This window comes from Phalaenopsis equestris, unplaced genomic scaffold (genome assembly GCF_001263595.1).
Source record: "Phalaenopsis equestris unplaced genomic scaffold, ASM126359v1 Scaffold001029, whole genome shotgun sequence".
In the NCBI taxonomy this organism is placed as follows: domain Eukaryota; kingdom Viridiplantae; phylum Streptophyta; class Magnoliopsida; order Asparagales; family Orchidaceae; genus Phalaenopsis; species Phalaenopsis equestris.
Genome location: NW_018165468.1, coordinates 44456 through 58175, shown reverse-complemented (window position 1 = coordinate 58175; position 13720 = coordinate 44456). Strand labels below are relative to the sequence as shown.

At 38.1% G+C, this 13720-nt stretch overlaps 1 protein-coding gene across 1 annotated transcript in view; it reads left to right on the top strand.

The window, feature by feature from the left end:
- The window catches only part of LOC110032797 (probable receptor-like protein kinase At1g49730), a gene marked incomplete at its 3' end in the record, with an annotated part of 106327 nt that overhangs the window by 48820 nt on the left and 43787 nt on the right, over positions 1–13720 (top strand). The window contains exon 3 of the mRNA XM_020736552.1: positions 1958–2251. Coding sequence (XP_020592211.1) covers positions 1958–2251 — 294 coding nt within the window. The remainder of the gene's footprint in view (positions 1–1957; positions 2252–13720) is intronic.

Here is a 13720-nt window from a genome sequence, read left to right as displayed (position 1 = left end):
TGGCTGGCCTTCGATCGAGCCGCGACTGGGAAGAAGGGTGGGAGACTAGCTCGGTTTAGGTGAAATAAGGTTTAAAATAAAGATTTCTTTTATTTTTATTATTATTTTTTATTTTATTATATTATTTTATTTAAGTATATTAATTAACGTGCGATTTATTTGTGCCCCTAACAAAGTGGGTATCCTTCCTGTGTAAAATTGACACTCCGGACGTGCCGGCGCAGTCCGTTTCATCATTCAAATTCGTTTTAACGAATTCATTGCTTTGTGTGTGATTTGCTCGTGTGCGGAATTATAACAATATGAGTGTCATTTTTAGGTAAAACCAACATCTCAGACGCACTAACGCAATCCGTTTCGTCATATGGTATCGTCCGGACAATCTCGTCGACGATCGGGTAAAAAATGCGTCAAATTCGATTTGTCTTCAAATTTCAGGTTCTTTATCGGTTATTTAAAAAATTGAATTATGTTCCAATTAATTGTGAAGTTTTTACAGGTGTAGGTGGCGCGAATTGTGGTATTTATGTGTGCGAATATACTAAGGTCTTTGTGGGTGTCCTAAGGCTTTTAAACGCTACAGGATCTCTCTTTGGGCCTCCGCATGATGATCCTTAACCACTCGACCAAATGATGATGGTTTGAGATCACCCATGCGAGACACCACAAGAGAATCAGGAAGTGGCTTGAATTTCTAAGAGGTGTGGGTCTCATCACTAGACCTCTATGATGGTCAATAGAAAATCCTAAGGCTAGATGCTAGGCTCTATGAAGAGGAAGAAAAATCCTCAGAAAAATGAGGTCAACAACTGTTCAAAGTGATAGTGATATAGATAGGGATGTTATTAGCTAGAGATATAGATAGGGATGTTATTAGTAGAATTCAAGTTGGTTGGTTGATGTGGAGGAATGCATTGGGCCTATTGTGTGATAGAAAAGTACCACTTAAACTTGAAGAAAAGTTTTATAAGATGGTGGTGAGACTTGCAATGCTTTATGGTGGAACATGTAGGCCCTTAAAAGAGAAACATAAAACAAAGTTAAGCGTTGGTAAGATGATAATGCTTAGGTGGATGAGTGGCTTGACACTTTGAGATAAAATGCGAAATGAATTTATCTATGATAGGGTTGGTGTAGCTCTAGTAGCAGACAGGATTAGAGAGAGCCATCTTAGATTGTTTGGTCACATAAAACGTCGACCATCTGATGATCCGGTTAAGAGAGTAGATATGTTAAGAGAGTGATCCGGTTAAGAGAGTAGATATTTTAAATTCGACTTATGTTAAGAAGACATAGGTAGACTTAAAAATAATTGGGCATATTGTTTAAAAAATGATCTTAATATATTAGAATTAAATGAAAATATGGCACTCTATAAGAGAAAATGGATTCATGTAGCCGACCCTACTTAGCAGGATAAAAGCTTGTTGCTATTTAGTTTATTTTGTTATATATATTATTTGTATACAAATCTTTCTTTTGTGAGCATTAAACAAGTTTATGTATTTATTTATCATGTCTTGTGTTGTCGGAGTGAGGGTGCATTGCCTTCATCATCTACAACATGACATGGCGCTGGATAACCAACAAAATGTAGTTGGATGACATACAACACACCAGTTGAATAAAATTTTCTAAATCACAAAGTTTCTTAGTCCACCGTGAATACATGTTAGATTCCCTTCTTTCATATGCCACACCTTGCACCTTGTTTAGCTATTTTATAGACTCAATAAATCAAAGGATCTCTTGAATGTAAATGTTTAAATGGTCGGAGATTTTTCTTATATTTTGTTGCTGGTTCTGTTTTTAATCATTGGTCATGTTTCAGCTGGTAACCATCTTGGATCATCTTCTCAAGTGTCACCGCCTACTTGCCTGGTTATAGTTTTCTCTCATGTTTTTGCTGATGTTCTAGTTTTCTAATCTTGCCAATGGTTTGCTTGATCCCCTTTAGGATTAAGTTCTCAATTGATTCCGCCTACTTCCCCGCAAAGCCCACTATCTATTCAAAGCACAGGTCAAAACCAAACCAATGTAACTGGCACGCCTCTCAAGAAACATCATCATTCATACCTGCTGACGCTAATTCCAGCAGTTGGGGTTGTGGTTATTACGGTGGCAGTTCTCTTACTGCTAATTCTCTTAGTACTTATTCAGAAGAAAATTAAGGAATTAAAGTTTTCAGATGATCACATTGAGAAATCAAGGCGTTCTTCACCCCTACAATCCGTCTACAAATGTCAAGATGGTATGTGAATTGAGTTTCTGCAGTTCTATATGTAATCTTGTTTTAAAAGTTTTTTAGTTATTATTTTTTTTACGTAGTCTTGATAAAAATTTTTGATGTATTTTTTAAAATTTTGTTTAAACATTTTTGATGTATACAAATGCATTGATGAATTTGTGCAGGTTTTACTGTTGGATTCATTATTTTTCAGAAAACTCTATCGTCTATTAACCTGGATATCTATTGCCTTCCTTTAATATCTGAAGGCTTATATTATGTTTGCAATGTACAACTAATGCTAAATAGTTTTCATAGATCTGGATGTCAATGTAGGAGACAAACTGATTGGTTAGCGCAGATCATGTTTGCTTCCATCATGGCTCATGCTGACATGAATCACATTGTTTAATACTCTTTCGCTTGTGGCCCAGTTTTGTCTGTCAAGCCTAGAGGTGATCCTAATGAAAGTATAATTTAGCTTGCATAATATATCCATCTAATGAGATAATAATTTCCTGAGATTATCAGCACAAAATATTTTTCCGGTAAAAAAAAATATCAAGTATATTTTTCTATGTACTTTTCATTTCTTTCCCGACTTTAGTACTAGCCTATTGTCCATAACTAGCGGCCAAAAATAGATTATTGATACGTTGAAGAAAGAGTTGTTTGAGGACTTGTCATTCTTTTCCTCAATCTTGCTGAGATTTCATATTTGCAGGATGCTTATGTAGAGACTAATTTTGTGATTACAAATTAACTTGCATTTTTCTTACCTAAGCTTATAAATGCATGTAGTTTCAGTGTATAAGCTTGGGAATTGATTGATCTATTATTTCTTTTAGTGATTCTAAGGCAATTCTAGGGTTGATTATTGTTCACACAACTTTTGTTTTACTCGACTTCTGGTCCTCACGCAACGCATGTCCAGATTGGACAAATTAGTTGAAGTTTGGCGTGACTATCTCATGGTTTTTTATCATCAACATAAAGGGCGTGCTTCATGGCGTAACATTAGATGGCACAAAAAAATTTTATATCCTTAATTGAATCACAATGCATAAACATTCTGTCCATGAATAATGGACTTCATTTTATTTTTGGGAACATTTTTTAGTTTGATTGCTGGAAACTGACTTCTTAGACATGAACCTGCATCTTTTTAGCAGGATACGGTGAACTAACGTTTTGGCTAGATGGTTTTATTATGATTTTATTTGGAATTAATCTAGGTGAAAGGTTACTGATAGATAAGGTCGTTGTAGGATTACATGCATGGAGCTAGAAGTCATCTTTGCACTTTTACATATGGTGCGCCACTAGGTTTATCTAAGCTTGTGTTGGCTCGACATTTTTTATATCAGCATATTGTCACACTTCGCTTATTTCAAGAATAATTGACAAACTAACAATGAGAAAAAAAACTCTAGAGAAAACTAGAATGTAGAGAGCAATCAAAGGGCCTCTAAAAGATTTTACGACATTCTAGAAAAACTAGAAAGAAGGAGAATATTTCAAGGAATTCTAAAAGCTTTCACATAATTCAAAGTTTTCACATAATTCCAGAAATATGCTGAAAGAAGAAAGCTTCAAGAAAACTATAGAATATTCTGGAAAGTTCTCGAAACATATACATGTAAAGAGCAATGTAAAACTATCTAGAAGATAGTATATTCTAATGTAATCTAGAAAGTTCCCTTAGCCAGAAAGTTCCCTTAGGCTTGGGGAGGACTATAAATGGAAGTCTCTCCCCTCATTTGGATCCATCCAAGAACCATTCAAGGTTTCGAAGCATTTAAGTGTTGTAACCACTCATTTTTAGTGAAGTATTTCCTTTTTCCAATACTTCTCTCTACTCTTCTTATTAGAATGTTTTGTGCTTACAAGCTTAAGCGTTGTGAGAGTTAGTCTGATTTAGTGTCGAGGTAGAGCGCTGAGGCTGCACGGGTGACTTGAGATAAGTTAGTTCATGACAGTTGGTATTAGAGCATTGGTCGAACGTATAATAAAGAGCGTTAAAGAGCACTTAATGGAGCCTGAAGCCACTGTTGTGGAATCATCTCAACAAGGGCGAGGTCGTCAGGAGCAAAGAGATCTGGCTGCATCTAAACCACATGAGAGGTCGAAGGAGATCATTCATGGCTTTGGTTCGCGCCTTGCTCGAGTGGAGGAGGCAATGAATGACATGGAGGCCCATATAGAGGATCTTGGCTAAAAGGCGGATGGACTCGAGGAGGACATCACCATCCATTTAACGATCAAAGGTATTATACTCCAACTGGAGGAATCCTTAAGACCAAATGACAAAGAAGCGAGAGGACTTGATGGGGGAACTTCGATCTCATGACGAAGAGATGAACAACATACGTGCTAGCTTGGAGGATTTGCTTGGAGACAACTTTATGCAAGAGAGCACTAGTGGCATCCACCAAGGAGGACTTGATGGGGGAACTTCGATCTCATGAGGAAGAGATGAACAACATACATGCTAGCTTGGAGGATTTGCTTGGAGACATAACTTTATGCAAGAGAGCACTAGTGGCATCCACCAACCACCATACTTTCGAAGCTAAGTGCATTGAGGTTCCAAAACCTAAGTGTTTTGGAGGAGCTCACAACGTGAAGGAAGTGAATAATTTCTTATGGAGGCTTGAGCAATACTTTGGAGCGATGGAAATTACAGGTGAAGATGCAAGATTTCAATTTTTCACTCTTTTATTTCTCATACATTAATATATTGTGGTGGAGAAGAAGATGAAGAGACATCGAGAAAGACATGTGCATCATATCCACCTTTGACGACTTCAAAAGGGAGCTAAAGAGGCAATTCTACCCAGAGAACGTAGAGGATGAGGCTAGAGCCCGGTTTCGAAAGCTCAAACAAACAGGATCGATTAGGGAATATATTAAGGAGTTTGCTAGCCTGGTCCTTAAAATTCCCGACATGTCTGATAAGGATGCTTTTTTCAACGTTATAGATAAACTTCAACAGTGGGTGAAGACTGAGCTTAGGAAGTGCGGAGTGCAAGATCTTGCCACTGCCGTCGCGGTCGTCGAAAACCTAATTAATCACTCAAAAGAGTCTACGCTTAAAGATAAGAGGAGTACCTATGTCAAAGGTGGGGAAGATAAAGATCAACACAAGGAAAAGACCCACCAAAAATTGACCTCATCTAAGGCAAAAGGCAAAGGGAAGCCTAATAAAAACAAAACTAAACCACACAAAAACTGTTTTTTTTTTGTGGATCTCATTGAACAAAAGATTACCCTCAGAAGAAAACTCTAAACGCTCTCCTTGCTAGCCATCAGGTGGAATAAGGTGGTGATATGACAACACAAGTAGGGTATACAATTGCTGAATGAGATACAAAATCCAACAAAACCCCAAGCAAAGGGGTGACTCTAAACGCTCTCCTTGCTAGCCATCAGGAGGAATAAGGTGGTGATATGACGACACAAGTAGGGTATACAATTGCTGTATGAGATACAAAATCCAACAAAACCCCAAGCAAAGGGGTTACTCTTTGTGGAGTGTAATAAGCGAGAAGACCACAAGAACAATGGTGGACACGGGTGCTTCTCTCAACTTGATCTCCGTCGAAGAAGCAAAAAGATTGGGTTTGGAGATGACTAAAGGAGGAGGTTCCATCAAGGTGTTCAGTTTAGCGGTAAGACTAATCAATGGAATATCCAGTGGAGTAAAGACTAGTATTGGAACGTGGTCAGGTACTTCAGATTTTTTTTTTCATTTCACTAGATGATTTTAAAGTTGTTCTAGGGTTAAACCTCTTGGAGCAAACAAGATGTTCCCAATACGTTTTGCCAATAGCATGTGCATCATGAAGGGCACCAAGCTTGCCTAGTACCGACAACAAGAACTTGCAAGCAAGAAGCCAAAATGCTATCGCCCATTCAATTCAAGAAGGGCATCCAACGAGATAAGGAGAGCTACTTGGCTAGTCTGCATGAGTCTAGTGAAGAAGAAAAGCCCCAAGATGACATGTTAAGTGAAGTGGTGCATTGCTTGATGAATATAAATTTGTTTCTCCACCAGAATTACCAAACAAACTACCACCAAAGAGGAAGATAGATCAACTGGCCTAGCTGGAACCAGGGATTGAGCCGCTAGCCATGAAACCTTGTTGTATGGTACCCCTCTTTGCTTCAATTAGGTATGACAAAGAAAGCCCAAACTTCTTCAAATTCGCCAAATCCTGGAACAAGTAGAAAAAGTTAGCTCAAGCTTTATTACATAAGGCTGCAAGAAGAATGAAGAAGTGGATAGACAAGAAAATGAGACATGAAGACTCATGAAAAAAGAAAAAACTGTCAGTTTAAGTGGATGCCGCAATGAGGGCATTGTGAGCTTAAATGGGGGAGCTCTCCCATCTTTAAGAATAATTGACAAGTTAACCATGAGGAATGAAGATTCTAGAGAAGGCCAAAATATAGAGCGCAATTTAAGGGACTCTAGAAGATTCCATGACATTCTAGAAAAAAACTAGAAAAATGGAGAATATTCTAAGAAATTTTAGAAGGTTTCACATAATACCAGAAATATGCTGAAAGAAACAAACTTCAAGAGAACTCTAGAATATTCTGGGAAGTTTTGGAAGCTTGTATATGTAAAGAACAATGTAGAACTATTTAGAAGATTATGTATTCTAATGTAATCTAGAAAGTTCCCTTAGGCTTAGAGAGGTCTATAAATAGAAGTCCCTCCCCCTCATTTGGATCCATGCAAAAATCATCCAAGGTTCCTAGGCATTCAATTGTGGTAATCACTCTTTCTTAGTGAAGTATTTTTTTCTCCTGTACTTCTCCCTAGATTTTTTTGTGCTTACAAGCCCAAGTGTTGTGAGGGTTAGACTGATTTAATCTCACCTATAGGTAAATTTAGTCAAACAAGGCAGAGGTGTCACAGACTAACTTATCTCTAAATCACAGACTAACTTATCTTGTTAAGTTTCACTTCTGGCTTGTTTGACTAATTTTACCTGCAAGGGAGACTAAATTCATACCATCAAGTGATGCATGGCAGTCACATGAAGCTCCATCTAAACTAATTACATGATAACAAATACGATGAATTTTATTAATATATTTCATTAATTATGTAACCTTATAAGTAATACAAGTACATTATTAATGTTTGTTGGTTCATTTAAGTATGCTATGTTATTTAAGTAGAATTGAGAGTGCCAAGCCTAAGGGCAAATTTGTCTTTCGTACGCCTAAGGACAATTTAGTCTTTTATTATTATTGTTGGGTATAAATATGCTTTTTATGTCTAGGGTTAGTTTTTATGTATGAGATTGAGTTGTGAGTCTTTAAATCTTGATTTTGGGAGAGATTTTTTACCTCTCAAATTGTAGGAATTGAGAGAGACCGCCTACCTCTTGAATTGTAGGTGTTTATCTTTGTTTTCTTGTTGCGTTGTTTGATTTCTTGAAGAAATATTATGTTTGCTCTAATTTTTCTGGAAAAACATGCCAATTTTGTGATCGAATCGTATTAGACCTATACTTAGGGAGAAAATTGTCTATTATAAGTGATATTAGAATCGAGAATGATGTTCACCAAAAAGTTTATATAAGAGAAGAAAGAAAATACAACAATGATGGCGCCAAAGTTTTGAATTTCATAAAATTGTGATTAATCAATAAGAGTGGAGAAGTTTTCACTTGATGTTGTCAAAGTATTGTATGCTGAAACCATTTGACCTCAGTAGAGTTCATTAGGTTCTGTCATTCACTGTGATTACGTGCTTCTTGCACACATTTGTCGGTCAACTTTTTGATTTTGAAAAGTATTTTTTATAGTTTTGAAAAGTAGATGATTTAATGTAACCTAAAAGGTATATAATTTTATGAAAATAGTGTATTTTAATTTTGAAAAAAAAATGAGACCGACTGAATCTCATTTGCCCAATAATTTGTATAATTGTGCCCGGTACCACAGATGATATAACTTCTCGAAAGATAAGTATACCCCGCGACAATGGACCCAATCATACAAACTATGAGGTTTGTGACATCCATTTGGTCTACGAACATTTTATATGTGACCGACAAATTCTCTTATTTAATACAAAGATTAAATTGGGTTTATTTTATTTGGGTTCCAAGTTCCCTATAGAGGCAAGCCCCTATAGTTAATTACATCTCAAGTGACGGGAATCACTTGAGAAAACTCTCGATAATGATCAGTGGTTCTAGTCTTCACGAATTCAAAGTTCAGGTTTTCAAGGTAGGATGTGGAAAAACAAGTGGGAATTGCTCAAATAAGAACAATCCTTTCAGGAGTACAAAAGAAGTAAAAGGTAGGGGATGTCACAGAAAGATTCTGAGGGGAACCCGCAGTGACTTCCCAAGCTATCCTAATGTGTGGTTGTGCTTTAGAGAAGATTTTATTTGAATGTTGAATCTTATAAATTTCATTATTTGAGACTTACATTTGTATAATAACTGGTTATGCAAATAGCCCACGAGATAAGAGGTTTTACGTCATTCTAGATGATAATCTAGGAACCTAAGGCGAGTAAGGACTTACGCTGCACAACATAGTTGTGCAGGGGCCTAAAAGAGGGTGAGGTTTTACGTCGCTCTAGGCGAGCTACCTCAAAGTCCTATAGGTTGTTTAAACTAGGAAAGTTTAGTTGGTGTAGACTCATTCTGCTGTTGTTGAATGACGCCCACCTCCACTTGTAGTTCGCTTCAAACTCCTTGCCGTGCTGCCCACGAAGTTGCTCCGAGTTCCTCGTCGCAGTAACAGTCCTAAACTCTAAAGCTCAAACAGTTTTACCATGTGTGTTTCAGTGTCTCAGTTTGGTTGTCATTAGGGGGGTTCAAGTTGATTAGAGCGACACCGGTTAGGATCCCACGGTTCCATGGTTCCGGTATCACTATTTTCTTTTGAACTTACTTAGTTTAAACGAGTTGTGAAACTCATTTAAACCGGGAAGATCTCGTTAGCAACCGTGGGTTACCTCCTCCGAGGGACTCCCGTTAGTTCAAAAGAACGTGTTATGTTTTGTTTTTTTTTGTTTTGAAAATGTTGTTTAATTTTGAAAAATCATTTTGTTTTGAAAGTAAGATTGTATTCAGTACCTGCATAATGTGTTAGAGCAAGAGTAATTGCAATAAAGAAACAACAACAAATAAAATGTCCCTGCGTAATTACAACAACTAAACTAGGAAAGTTTAGTTGGTGTAGACTCATTCTGCTGTTGTAGAATGGCGACCACCTCCACTTGCAGTTCGCTCCAAAGTCCTTGAAGCTAGTATGGTGATCCTACGATCTCCTACGGCTCCGGTAAGCAACTAGCAAATGTGTACGGTGATACTACGACTCCGAACAGCAGCTAGGAATTTCGAATAGCACGTGTATGAGTTCCTATAAACCCAAACAGTAAAGGGCAGCACCTATACAGCTTCCTACGAACCCAAACAGAGGTGGGCAGCAACTAGAATCATTGTACAACGATCCTACAGCTCTTACTGCTCGGGGCAGCAATTAGAAGCATTGGACAGCGGTCCTACAATTTCCTACGACACTAGACAGTAAGTAGAAACATTGGACAACACCCTACAGTGCTTTCTACGACACTGAGCAACAACTAGCACTCCAAATCATTAATTTCAGCACTGGGCAACGACTAGCACTCCAAATCATTAATTTCAGCACCTCACAACACTCCTGCAGCACTTATGGCACAGAAATCATTAATTTCAGCACCTCGCAGCACTCCTACATCACTTATGGCACAAAAATTATTAATTTCAGCACCTCGTACGACACTTATGGCACAAAAATTATTAATTTCAGCACCTCGCAGCACTCCTACAACACTTATGACACTCCAAATCATTAATTTCAGCACCTCGCAGCACTCCTACAACACTTATGACACTCCAAATCATTAATTTCAGCTCCTCGCAGCATTCCTACAACACTTATGACACAAATTATTAATTTCAGCACCTCGCAGCCTTCCTACAACACTTATGGCACTCCAAATCATTAATTTCAGCACCTCGCAGCACTCCTACAACACTTATGGCACTCCAAATCATTAAATTCAGCACCTCGCAGCACTCCTGCAGTGATTGGAAATCTCAAACGACATTTAAATGGAACACAACATCCTCCAAAACAATGATAAACCATCCCGAAACGGTACATTAAAAGACTCCCCAAAAACTGCAGCGAAAAATCCTCCAAATCACCTCAAAACATGTGCTCTAAATCACCTCAAAAACAGTTAACATATACTTTAAATAGCTAAAAATAATTTCGTCAAGCTATGAGGCCTTAGATCAGTTTAAAGGGGTCAATCACTGTTAAGGATAACACCAATATCTGCTAATGATAACGTTTAAAACTGAATAGAATCGAGAACAGGCCATTTCCATTATGCAACGTCAATCTTGATTTCTGTAAATGAAATAAGGAGATAAAGAGGGTCGAAGACTTTATTTTTTTTTTTTCCAGAAGTTTCTTTAAAAGCAATGAAGGAAGTAATCTGTGTTTCGCATGGAATTCAATTTTAAAGATAAAGAACATCCATGATCAAGAAATGTAAATGAAAGCAAGTAAATGAAAGCAAACATCATGCAAACATCATGCACATCTCTAATAACTATATGACTTTCCTTAATTCCATCCATCTGGAGTAATTTGAATTCCACCAGAGTCAAGAAAAGCATCTCACTGGAAAACTTCACAATTCCATCACATAAACACACTACCAAATTTTAATAAGATCAAGAAACCTTTAAGAAGGAACAAAAAGACAAGAAAATAAAAAAAAATAAAATACCTGACAGGAAATTCTTCGAAAGGAGTTGTAGCTGTGTGAGGCGGAGGATACGAGCAGCCTCAGTCGAACGAGGAAGAGAAGCCGATGAATCCCGAGCGCGAGGAAGAAAGAGACCAGCGAGAGAGTTGCGGAGGGGTGCGCGGATCCGTTCGCAGAAGAAGAGCTAAGGCTTCGGCGAGGGAGACGGATCGAGCGGCTTTCTGTCGTGTTCGAGAGGGAGGAGCGGGCGATCGTGCGGGAGGCGGGATCGAGCAGCTCGTCTGTCGCGCACGAGAGGGAGGAGCCGGGGAGTGCGAGCAGGGAGGCGATCTCTGTCGAGATCGAGCAGAAACAGGAAGAGCAAGCGTTCCGGAAAGGCTGAGGAAAACCAGCCAAGGCCTCGAGCGGGAGAAAGAAATAGGCGGCGGGAGCAATAGCCGTTGTAGGGAGCGGGCTATTGAATGCCTTCCATACAGGGACAGTTATGTTAGGTAAATATTAACCCCTAATCAAATTTAATTAAGATGAGATTAGACGGTAAAATTTGAATTTTAAAAGATTGAAATTCAAAATAATCCTGGCTTGTGTTCAGCCTGTGTTGAGCTCGAATTGAGCCTCGAATTGAGCCCGCGAATTGAGCCCGGGCTGAACCCGAACCCGTGCCCCGTCAATTAAAGAAAACTTGCATCGATATACGTGCAATTCGCGCGAGTGTGGAACCACAACAATATGAGTGTCTTTCCAAGCTAAAGTCGATGTTCCAGACGTGTCGGCGCGGTCCGTTTTGTCATCCGGGGTCGTACGGACGAGCGTTTCGACGATCGAGCACAAAAATGATAATTTATGTTTTTAAATCTTGCATGTGAAACTTTAGCTCAACAAACGTCCTCTCTAGGTGAAATTGACCTTCTGGACGTCTGTTTCATCATTTGAGTCATTCGGGTGACTTTCTGATGATCGGGTCAAAAATGTGTTAAATTTAATTATCGTCAAAGTTTTGGTTCGCGATCTAACGTTTTGGAAATTGATCATAGTGAGGAAATTTGAAAGGGTCAAACAAGAGAAGCCTAAAGCTAGACCTTAGGCTCTAAAAAGAGAAGTGAAGACCTCATCCGAAAATGAGGTCCAATAACATGCACCAAAGAAAAAGTTGAGTCTGCCTCAGCAAGTGCTTCCTTAGAAATACGCTCAAGCTGATAATCAGATTTGTAGGAAATAATGGAAATGACTGAAAAGAGCCTTCTCCAAATAATAGAAAAGTTTTAGAATGGCTTATTACTTACCCTCTAGGGGTTTTGGTATTTTTTGTGTGAATGAGGGATAATTTGGCACTTTGATGAGACGAACAATCGATAGTGGGAACCTATTTTTCAGAGATCTATGTTGGAATGGCTTTTGATTAGAAAAAAAATTATTTAGTTGATTAGAGGGGTTTGGATTGCGATATTTCACCTTCTTTGGTAGTGCTAGATCATCATATCCTTGGGGGTGATGGATGGATAGTTTGAAGATTCAGGATTTGAAACTAACGTTGGGATGAATCTTATATGGATGGTTAGATTCCTATTGGAGCCTTAAGATTATTTTTTATTTGATTGTAGATGTATTACTTTAAGGAAGAATGAAATTTGGCACTTGATCAAACAGTCAGGGCTAATCCAGAAGTAGTGATTTATCAGGGGCATATCAAAACTTATAAACTCGATTGGAAAAATGAAAATGAACTTAAACTTTCTTTGTTATTGAGCTATTGTGAGCCTTTGTTCACCTTAACCACTATATTTTCTTGTTTGCTCAGATTTTGTACAGTTTGTTGGACGCTAAATGGCTTTTGATAAACACTTTTTTTTTTCTGACCTCAGCTTGTTTTTCTCTTGGTTATCTCTATTTATCATTTATTTTTATAAAGTTTAATGAAGCTATTCATCCTTTTAGACAGGTTATTGCGGTAGTACATTGCCGTGTTTAGGTTATCTTTGTCAAAGTTTTGAGAAAACTAGGCTGAAATCTGAATAGGCTCGATGACTTTTCCCTTCGTTTTCATTCCATTAAATAATAATCTTACAATCTATTTTAGGTTCAAAGCATCCTGCATATTCTTTTTTAGGTAACCAAATAATACATATTTCTAATCTAAATATTCAGCTAAAGCATCCTGCATATTCTTTTTTAGGTAACCTAATAATACATATTTCTAATCTAAATATTCAGCTAAAACGGAAATAAATCACAATAAAGATATTGGAAATGAAGAAGCTTCTAATTATAGAAAACTCTTAATTTAGCTGTCTGATTTCCTTCCTGATTGACATCCCTCCTCAACTTGATGCTGACTGATCAAAAAATATCAATTTACCAACAATAAGCTGATAACATTGTCGGGATAAAAAATCCTCAAGCTGCCGAAACCGAGAGTGCCCAAGCTTGAGATTGACGAAGTCTAAGAATGCTGAAGCCCAAAAGTGCTGAAGCGAAAAAATGCCGAAGCCCAAAAATGTCGAAGCCCGAAAGGCCGAAGCCTTAGAGTGTCGAAGCCCAAACGTATCGAAGCCCAAAAGTGCCGAAGCCCGAGAGGCCGAAGCCCAAAAGTGTCAAAGCCCAAAAGTGTCGAAGCCTTAGAGGCCGAAGCCTGAGAGGGCCGAAGCCCAAGAGTGTCGAAGCCTAAGAGATCTATGGTTTGCCGAAGCCGA